Here is a 10,739-nt window from a genome sequence, read left to right as displayed (position 1 = left end):
ACAGGAGGCTGAAACACAGGAGGTTCCACCTGAAACAGAAGGAAACATCCTGTTTTGTTTGCTTGCTTTTTTACTGTGAGGATGACTGAGGTTGGGGGGTCTGGACTCGGAGATACTCAAAAGTTGTCTGAACACAGATACACTGCAATGTTATAAGATTATTAACTCCTGTTGGAGTTCTGGAGAAGTTTTGCTAACAGCAAAGTATCTGTATGTTTGAAGTAACTGCAACGGTCTGTCTGAATTTCCCCTAGAAACAGGAAAAATTACTTACCTGTTATATTTCATGTAACATTGTTTTTTCTTCAAAAGAAAGACAAAAGCATGCAGGAAGAGCAACAACTGGAAAAGGTGCCTTTCACTATACTACACGCACATGGGTCTGATTGTTCACACTGTTATAGATTGGATGCCACAAGAAAAACTGACAAAGGTAAACCACCATCAACTATTAAGTGCACTCCTTTTCACCTTGTTACATTCCATTATGGCCATGCACCTCTTTTTTTATACAATTCTCTATACAAAAGTGTTAAATTCAGCCTGTGCTCCTCCATTTATGTAATGTATACTTGTTCTTTTCAAGTCACTCAAGCACCAGACCGACTTTCTTAAAAACATGATGTTAAGGATCATTCCTTTATTCAGAGATTGTGCAGTAAGGAGTGACAGCAGGGGGAGTGCTTAGCTGAACAACGTGGGAAAGAGCATGAAGTATCCCTATACCCACTTTTCTACCCTCCTTAAAAACCTACAGATGTTTACAGGTAACTGTGAAGCACTGGCTGAAGAAGAGAGAACAGAAATGAGGAATTAAACACCAGTTCCCATAACTCTCTAAGCATAAAGACAACTCTGACTAGAGGATAGCAGTGCTTCATATTCACCGTTACCACCATTGTTAGGGACACCCTTCCACACAGCAGTGTTGATTGTGATCAGACATCCAGAAAGGGCAAACATTTGATAACTGGGGCAATCTGAGGAACTGCAGCTACTAACAGAATCTGGCCTTTCTGCATCTGTCTCAGTTTTTTCAAGATGTGTGACTATACAGATGAGCATATTTCCTGGCACCTAACTTAACTCATTTACTTTGGGGAATTAACCTCCAGATCTACTTGAAACTTCAAGCAGAATGCTCATTAGTTGACCAGCAACCAAAAGTCCACAAAATCAGTGCCTTTTTGTTAAGGTAGAATTCAGGAAAACAGCTGCAATATCCATTAATATCTGGGATCTCAATGATTCTTTGAGCCCAACAAGTGAGAAGTCCACCCTAATTCTCATGTCCTCCAATCTCAAAACCTCTTCAACAGTCAGAGGGGATCTTTCTGCACAAGGAAATCAAATCAGAACACTTCTATGGTCTGTCTTCAGAAGAAGATGCAAGGTTAAATGCTGTTCCTAGCACAGGCTTTTGAAGACACCAAGACTGGCATGTGGAAAAACTGTAAAGGGTTCGAAGTTTCTAAATAACTTGCTTGAAACACCATTCTCTACATTTCAGCATCATTCCTGCAAATGGTCACCAAACAGCAATAAAGGTCAAACAGATAACCCTCTGAAGAGCTATAGCTGGCTTTTGCTGATAGCTCAACAGCTCTTTGCAGTATTTAATACTTACACTGGACAAGCGATTCAGTTCACTCCATTTAGAACAAAGAGAGCTCAGCTTTCAGATTCTCTTCCTGTTTGCCCTCAAGCACACAAACATGTACGACAACTACCAGAGCTAGTCTCTTAGACAGAAAATGTTTCCAGAATTTACACATTCTAATGAGGCATACATAATATTTCAGTATTTGCAAAACGTTTATCTGCTTCTTCTCAGACTAGGAACCAAAATATGTATTAAGTGCAGAAGTTACGAATGCAACAAGCAACTTCACAATACACACTCATTACTGCAAACAGTTAAGGAAGTCAGAATAAATGTAACACACAAGTTACAAACAGGCCCCAAAATTTTATTTAAAAAAACATTCTCAAATGCAGCATTGAAAACAGAGAGTGGAATGTGCCAGTAGTCAGAGAACTTACGCTGAGTTGTGTTTTCTTTGATAAACTAGCACCATTGCATCACAAGTCACAGACTAAATTATTTCTAGAAGCATAAAAAACTTCCACCATTATAAAAATTTCTATGAGTTCTATTAAAAATTGGTTCTCAATTTACCACTCCTAAACAGATGAAAGCAGTCTGAAGTACAAGTTTTCGTATCTACTCATTGTTCAAGTTACCCATGAAAGACAGTTTATTCTTAAGTCTAAACATCCCGATCAAGGGGAAAAAACATCTAAAGTGAGCTTCACAATTCTTTACAAACTAAACAAGTAAGAAAAAATCTACTGTGTTATAAATATACACAGTACAATACATACAAGTCTAATCTTACAAAATAAGAACTTCCTAGTCCATAAAAATACTAAATCAACTACAAAATTTTCTTAGTGTTTAGTCAATCTGTCTCAAGCAGTCACTACATCAAATTCCAAAACCACGGATGTGTTCCATAGCAGAGCAGCTTGAACACGTTCACAACAGGAAACAGCCCACAACTTCACCATAAAACTGATTTCTAACCCTAATTTCCCACTCAGGTTTAGTGGTAATTTTAGTGTTTGCTATCTATTTTAATGTCGTGAGACCTTTACATATTTCTAGACTGTGTTTGAACTATTCAAAGTGCTGAAAGTGCGATCAAAGAATAGAGTTTTTTATCTATTCTCCAGTACACTCTTCTCTGGCACTGGCAACAACAGCCAAATATTTATAGGTCTATGAGGTCAGAAAGGCACATGCTCCTTTGTACATGCTCAGCTAAGTATGCACAGACACACACATGCACTTTGCTTTAAAGACCTGCCCCTAAACATTACAAGGCTTCTTTATTTTTAGTAGGGAGGTTCAAGAATTCATTACAAATGATTTAATACAGATGCCTGGAATTCATAAAGACCATGATACAAACTGCTTAAAATTACTGAGATTGTGGGTTTGGTTTTAAAATTAAGGTATCCAAGTATTGCTCTGGAGTACAGAGAAACAAAGTCTATGCTTTCTCACTCTTTATCAAGTGATATCCAGGTTACGATAGCCATGTGATTTATCATCACAGTTCACACGGCACATGTGAGCATACACATAGACGTAACACCCCCTCAGTACTTGTTCTTCTGTTGGAGACTACCTGCAGTCTGAATAAAAATAAACCTATCTGAAGAATGTTTCAAGCAACATCCTTTTGTACTTACACATACAAGTACAAGAAATAACAGAACTGAACTGCGCCTCAACCAGAATACAGACTTTCACTGATACACAAGTTAACATTGCTTCCTTTCCATTCTCCTTCCCTACAGTGGTCTTCTATGACATGCATCGTAATAACTAGTGCTGTTAAAAATTAAGAACACATCCCTCTTGACAAAATTGACAAACTTTTCTAGGGGGCACATTGGCTTTGTGGACTGTTTATAATAATCCCTACAAAATGAGGTCTGGAATGTGACATCAGCGCCATTATACAGGATGCGGATAAAGTGATCTTTGGGTCTTTTCCCATCCTGCCACAGCTCAAAAACTAATCTGGCAGCAAATCTAGGAAATCTGGCATCTGTAATGCCCAAGGCACTGAGAACAGGTGACAATGTGACATCATGTGCAGAGTAAAGAACAAATACTTCTTCTTTCTTGCCTTCTACAATACGCTGCAGCCGATTAACAGTCTGGTTGAGAAGAGGATGCGTAGCCAATAGTGCATACAAGAAATAAAGTTTCTTTTCCTGTCTTTCTCTCTCATCCTCCAACTGATGTCTTTTGATCACTTTGAAGTGTTCCATATCAATGCAGCCAGTTTTGGTACATGGAAAACTGACATTGTGGCAAAAATAGCACAAGAGAGAATCTATTGGGTTAGAAGCTCTCAACTGCCTGGTGGGAATGCCTACAATCTTTGCCATATCCACATATATTTTCTCTAAGTCATTGTTTTTCACCCGCAAACTGTACTGTCTGCGCTGTTCCTCTTCCAGGTAGTGGTTTCGCATAGGACAGTTGCAGCTTCCAGAGCAAAAAATGGTGCTCCACTGATGTCTGATGTTAATTTTCTTCCAGTCAAAATCTGGCAAAAAAGTGTAGAGCAGTGCCAAAGCACTCTGCAGGGTTCGACTTTTTCCTGTTGTCTCCAAGTAAAGCTGTTTTGCTGTCCAGTCACTCAGAAGCAGTTTATGTTTGTTTATATAAATATCTCGCAATAGTTGTCCATTTTTCAAGTGTTGCACAACCCCTGAAAGAGAATTTTAAAAGAAGTTACAACACGTGATTAGAATCTTGGTTTTTTTTTTTTTTTTTTTTTGGAGTGGGGGGAAAAAAGAGCACAGCTAGCAGTCCTACTGATAGATGAACAATTACTTTAAAGGCCAAAAAAGTTCAAAACTGAACTTCACACCTATGCTTAACTCTTAGGAAAATTGCATGTAATGTGAGATACCTGCTATTCTTCAGTATGTCTTAGATCCTAGGAGTTAAACTGAGATGTAGATAAATAAAGTTGGTTCCTTAAGATCTGTTTCAAACCTTAGTGTTTTTCTGGACTCAGGCACAGACTGAATGGGTCTACCACAACTGAAAGACAGTTATGAAGATGGATCCAGACTGCACCTGAGTCAGGTTTTCAGGCAGGCAGTGAATGCTGTGCTCCCTGCAAATTTATGGCAGCTGGTGAAACTACTGGCAGCCAGGAAATGAACACACAGAATATAAACTAGTGTGTAAACTCACAAAACAGAGTGGTGAGGTGTGTCAGTTGCATCAAACTTCTTTCTCCAACTTTCTTCAGGGAAGTGCTACAATTGCTCAATAAATCTTACACTAATGCTCTGCCTTGATCCAGCTGGAAAGGAAGAGGGTGCGTATCCCTGTCACATGCCAAAACCTTTATTCCAGAATCCACCTTGCTTGTGTTATCCTCCCACAGCAGCAAAGCAGCAGGCATGAACCCTTTATGAACTAGACCATCTATATAGCTTACTACAGGCAATACAAGTCCCAGATACTCTCTATTACAAGTTGTGGGCAGTGCTGAGTCCAGTTTCACACACAACATGCTGTGTTAGGAGGAGTTCCTTGGTAACCTGACTCGGTTTCTCCTGACATCACTTTGCAAGACTTGACACTCGCTTAATACAAGCATTTCTTCTGGTGGGATCCCAGAACTTATGAGAATATGACAGGCAAGTTTTGGACTGAAGAATATAGGAGAGTCCTGGAAAGACAGCTGGCAAGTGGAAAATGCCACTAACTCCTCAGATCTTCAACACTCTTTGTTCTCCATAGGCTGTCTCCAAACCTACTGAGTACCCAGATTCACTGTGATATGCTCTTTCAGTCACTGGTATTTAAGATAGAAAGAGCAACATAGTAAAAAGGTATGGGAATAAAATGGAATGGATCAATGTTAAAATTTGAAAAGATACAGGAGAACAGAAAGTGTTATTAATGTGAATTGTCTGTTAAATTCATGAATGTTGAAGAGAAAAATCCACATGTGAATAATCCTTTTCACAATCACATTTCTGCCCAGTGGTGCAACAGTATGTTTCCACATGTTTGTGGGAAAGCATTTCTATATGTTTGGTTCTGACACACTGATATGGATATATGCAGAAAAATAAACACAGCAAACAAACACATGGACTTCAAGCCCATACCAGTTCATCTGGCTATTTTGGGTGTAGAACACAAAAAATTCCAAGAGCTGTGGAATCTGTTTCATACAAAGTGACAACCTGTTTCTGTACTTCTGCCTTCTTACCTTTTGTTCCCCTCGTATTTTCTATTGCCTGCTGACAGCAGTCCCAGGTCTTTTGTAAATGGCCCTTTTATCGCAGCTCTGATCCACCACTACAATTTTCCCTCTCCAATCCCAAACCCTTTTATCTCTTTATAACATTCCCAGTGCCTTCAGCACCACATTACTCTCAACTCTCCACGTACTTTCTTCTACATAGACAAACCCCTCACTGCAACACTTCAGTTACCTCTCATCTCCCCCACCCCTTTGGTATAGATAAACTAAACAGTATGTTCACCAGCAGAGCTCAGCAGTCTTCTTGGTAGAAGTAATACTGATAAAGTCTCAAAACTTCAACTTTTAAAAATAGTTTTTTGGAACTTAATTACTAATATTTCCACCTTTCCTCCCAATAAATAGCTCAGCAGACCTGATAGATGGAATAAGAAAATAACTAATTTTCCTGTGGAAAAAAAATACAAAAATAAATATGCCAAAACCCACAACCTTGGGATTTCACTACAAAGCTTGGGGCAGGGGAGGAGAGAAGGAAAAAGCACCATGTGTAAAAGGTTTTCTATTTCTATAATACAAGCATCAAATTTATCTATTACACCTGAATCCCTTGCAGGGACACAGTAGGTACCTCATAGGTAAAAAACTGGCAACTAAGTTCTTTAGTTCCATGGCCATGCTGAATTACAAACCCTTGCAGACCTTCCTCAGGAAGGACTGAGCAACGCCGTTTTTTACAAGGGTGACCAAGCAATTTTGTGGTGCGACTGCTCTGACTTGTTACAAATAGCGTTATTAAGATATGGCAAGTGTGATGAACCTGTAACAGAACTGGCAAGCTATAGGATAAAGCAGTTTCTAGAACTGTTACCACTTTTACTCTAGAGACTCTAATACTATATTCATATCTCAGCAGAAGCTAGGCTATGACCAACATTATAAATTTCCCATAAAAATGCATTTATTTCAATATAAAGAAAAATAGGAGATCCCTTTCCAAGCAGACTGTATTTAACAGAAGAGAGGAAAAGACAGAGCTCTACTGGAACTTACCTGTCTGTGTTAGCTCTCCCATTTCACACAAAGAATGGCTAGGGTAGCGAGGCAGGCTGCTTAGGGAACCACCCATCTGGGCTGCAGAGCCTTTTGACATATGTTTAATGAAAGCTTCAAGCTGAGGATGAGAAGGTTTCCTAGAGAGGTAAATCAAAATGTGAAAACTTCCAAAAGTATATGGGAAAACAGCTCAAGAGAGTCAAGTGTTCTGACTATATGAGCTCAGACATTCATGGCTGAGACAACATCTGGTCTCACTGAAGACTTCTGCAAGTATGCAAAATAAACCTAAGTACTGACTAATTACCAAAGGCCTACAGGGAAACTTGTCATGTTAAAACTATGATACCTTTTGGTAATTAATTTTGAAAGTTTTTTTTTTTTTTAAACGCAGTCACTGATACTGTTGTGAATTAAAAAAAAAAATCCCTACCAAAAAATACTCACACTATTGCACTTTAACTCTATGGACAAAGGCACTAACAATCTAAAAGGGTTCAAATAACCAGTAGATTACATAGATGATCTTGAAGGTATTCTCAAGTTTTGTAACATACTATGCTGATTACAGTATCAGCCTTCATTTCTATTTTTATTTGAACTAGATGATCTTGGGGTCCTTTCCAACACTAACTATTCTGATCACTTCAAGCTTCAAATCAAATATCACATACAGCCTCAGTTAAGTTGTACCTGGAAAGTAGTATCTGGTATCCCCATTAAAATTGGAAATCACTGTTTTGGGGATTGTACCATTACTCAGGAAGAAAGAGACCAACACTGCTGGACACTTAAAAAGATGAGATACTCCCGCAATGCACATAATGAATGCAACTGGAAAAGTGATACAGACAAAAATGTCTAAGTCAACTCACTGAATTCAAGTCAGTGAAAGAATGCTTAGATCTCCTAAACTGTTCTGCAAATTTCAGATACACTACAGGCTCTGCCCACTGTTGTACTACTGTGTGGAAAACTACATACAAAAAAACTCCACAATGATTTAAACCTTTAAAAAACTAAATCTACAATCACACTTCTACAACAGAAGTACATTACATAAGTAGGGATTTTCTTTTTTAAATGTCAACATTCAAGAAAAGTCACACAGTCACCTCTCTACTTTGGTGCAGAATTAAATCAAAACCTGGCAACGCAGCTCCACCCCAGACAGTCCTCATTTTAACAGTGCTTTCAGCCTGAATTCAGTAAGTGTTTTTTTATGTTACTAACAACAACAACAAAAGTATATAAAAATGGAAGATAAATTGGATCAGATAACTTTAACAGAAATCTGGTTTTAGTCTTTATTGTTCTATTTACACTTTGCTAAAATGATCAACTATTGTGATACAAAAACTTCAGGTCTGGAAAAAGAAACCTTCCAGAGTTGCAGGAACCACAAGAGGGAGCAATAACACTATTAAGTAGGAGGAAGTGTCTAACCAAAGTTTGCTAGGACATTCATGCTTATACATAGAAGAGACAACTAAGACACTCCCTAGTGCAAAAGCACCTCTTGAGGAGCAATGCTGACAGCATGCATGTACAGGAGGTCTCATAAGAATCAATACCTCTGTCGACAGAGAGGCAGCTCACTGTCATACCATTTTACAAAACTTGAATTGTCTAGTATTTAATTTACCTTAAGAAAAATAATATCCTGTGAATAAAATGGTACAATAAATTCTGGTGCAACTACCAGTAAGAAAAAATGTAAAATGAGGCAAAATCAAGGTGAGATAAAAATATCAAAAGATTTTTTTTTTCATTTTTACTTCCAATTAAAGAAAACCAGCCAGTTTATGGCATTCTAAATCCACAGCTTCTTCTGTATATTATAATTTTGACAATTGAACTGAAGATTAGTATTTGAGAAGTAGAGCTACATAAAAAAAGGTATTACAGTAAGCATACATTAGAAAGCTTAATCCAGCTCCAGAGGTGAATTAACTTTTTGTACGTTTCATTGTTTTTACTGCCCAGCAGTGTAATCTAAAAATGGAAGAATCAGGTTGAGAAAAAATTAAATTAAACTCATTAGTAAATAGCTTTTTAAGCTTATTACAGACGTAGCAGGCTGAACCCCCAATGTTCTAAACTTTGCCCCTTAAAAATCTATCAGCACGAATAAATTGTCAGTCATAATTTTCCTTAAACCCTGTTTACTTAATTAGCAATTTCTGCAAGTACATGTGCAAGAAAATGAAAAGAACTGCATTAGCCGTTCTGCTTCTTTTGCTACTTTGCTTACAAAAATCTGAATACTAATGGAATCAAACCCACACTGATAAAAGTGTCTCAGCAATCACTTGTGGGAAAGAAGAAAGAAAAGAAGAAGTATTTATCAGTGCTTTGCAAAAAGATTTATCTAAAAAGTGGCAGGCAAGATAAACTAACATCCAACACAAATTAATAACATATATGGCGATTTATAAAATCATATTCCACTATATTAATATAGCTTTTCATATACCCATTTAGATTCAAGTTACTTGACTTTGGATTACATTCTTTTTAAAGTGAGCACAGGTTAAGCACATGCTTGCAGAACAGAATTATGAAATATGACTGTTAAATGTATTTCTGAATATAAATTCAAAGCTTACTACTTGCTAAATACATTCCAGAGGAAGAAGAAAAAAACACGCAAAAATCAACAGAAGTAAGAACCATTTTGCCAGGCAGGGACAGACATCTCAGGCTACAATATACTTTTACCCTGAATGTAATCCTCATGTATGTAACAAGATTCTGAACAAACTGGCAATTCTCCTAATTAACCCTATATAACTGGGCAAATAAAAACTTATTTTTCTCAAAAGCAAAACTCACTGCACCACTCAGGCCACCTGGTAACAAAAGATTCCCCCTCCCTCCTCCAAGATTTCATTTAGAATATGAATCCTCCTGTTGAATTGGCCAATTTACAGATGCTGCAAGAGATGGAGTATCTAGGCAACACGAGCAAGACTGCTGGGGCTGTTTGAGTGGGAAGCAAAGAAAATTAGTTGTATAGTTGAAAACACTGAACTATAGTTAAAATTAATTTTCATAAAAGTAAACAGAAAATAAAAATGGGCTAAAGAGATATCATTCTGTATGTTGCTGGGCATTATGATGATAAGTTATCACATTTGGGAAATGTATTTATACAATAAATATTTCAAATTGTGTCAGAATATGGAATGGATTTTCACCTAACACCACAATTAATAAACACACTTTTTCTTAATTTGGAATATTTATTTCCATCTTTAATGTCTGTTAATTTTCCTTTTCATTATCTTATTTTTGTAAAATAAAATAATTTTTATCTGTGACAGAGCTGAGGACGCTTATTTTCCCCTCAAATAATGAATTCAGCTTATCTTTTTGTTATTTACAAACTAAACACTGGAATAATGGGCCCATATTTAATAGTGCAGTTTCCATGCACCAGCATTAAAATGGACCAAATTTAAATACTTATTCAACATTTAAATATCTTATTTGTAAAGGTATTAAGAAGCTTTAATACCAAAATGTCACCTCTTTATTGCTACACTGTAACCAGTGTACACTGAAAGAAACCACCCTGTGCAACCATTTGAACTCTGGTTCAAATGCCAGCAACTGAGCTGAGGTCTTTTCACCCTTTAGTAACAATTTCCTTTCTCTTTGAGGAGCTGAGATACAAAAAAAATAGAAATGAGGTGGTTGTTTTTCGGATTAATTGCTGATTGATTTGTTTATTTATTTATCTATCTTATTTATTTATGAGAAGCGAACACTAACTTGCTGGTTCTGAATTAGCACAGCAAAGTGAGAAACACAGTACCAGGGTGAGCACATGTACATGACACCTCAGAAAATCTGCTGATTGATTTT

General features: G+C 37.2%; 1 protein-coding gene across 8 annotated transcripts in view; it reads right to left on the bottom strand.

Annotated features, from left to right (window-relative positions):
• Window positions 1–1,949: 1,949 nt before the first annotated feature.
• PXYLP1 (2-phosphoxylose phosphatase 1) overlaps window positions 1,950–10,739 on the bottom strand; it is a 62,809-nt gene continuing 54,019 nt past the window's right edge. For all 8 annotated transcript variants that reach the window (XM_061345340.1, XM_061345346.1, XM_061345343.1 and 5 more), the window contains 2 exons: window positions 6,867–7,006; window positions 1,950–4,292 (listed from right to left, as the gene is read on the bottom strand). In XM_061345340.1, the coding sequence (XP_061201324.1) occupies window positions 3,361–4,292; window positions 6,867–7,006 (1,072 nt within the window). In that variant the 3' untranslated portion in view covers window positions 1,950–3,360. The remainder of the gene's footprint in view (window positions 4,293–6,866; window positions 7,007–10,739) is intronic.

This window comes from Neopsephotus bourkii, unplaced genomic scaffold (genome assembly GCF_033783945.1).
Source record: "Neopsephotus bourkii isolate Nb327-2 ecotype Australia unplaced genomic scaffold, CSIRO-AGI_Nbou_v1 NB_234, whole genome shotgun sequence".
Taxonomy (NCBI): domain Eukaryota; kingdom Metazoa; phylum Chordata; class Aves; order Psittaciformes; family Psittacidae; genus Neopsephotus; species Neopsephotus bourkii.
Note: the sequence above shows the minus strand (reverse complement) of the source record. Positions and strands in the feature narration are given on the sequence as shown.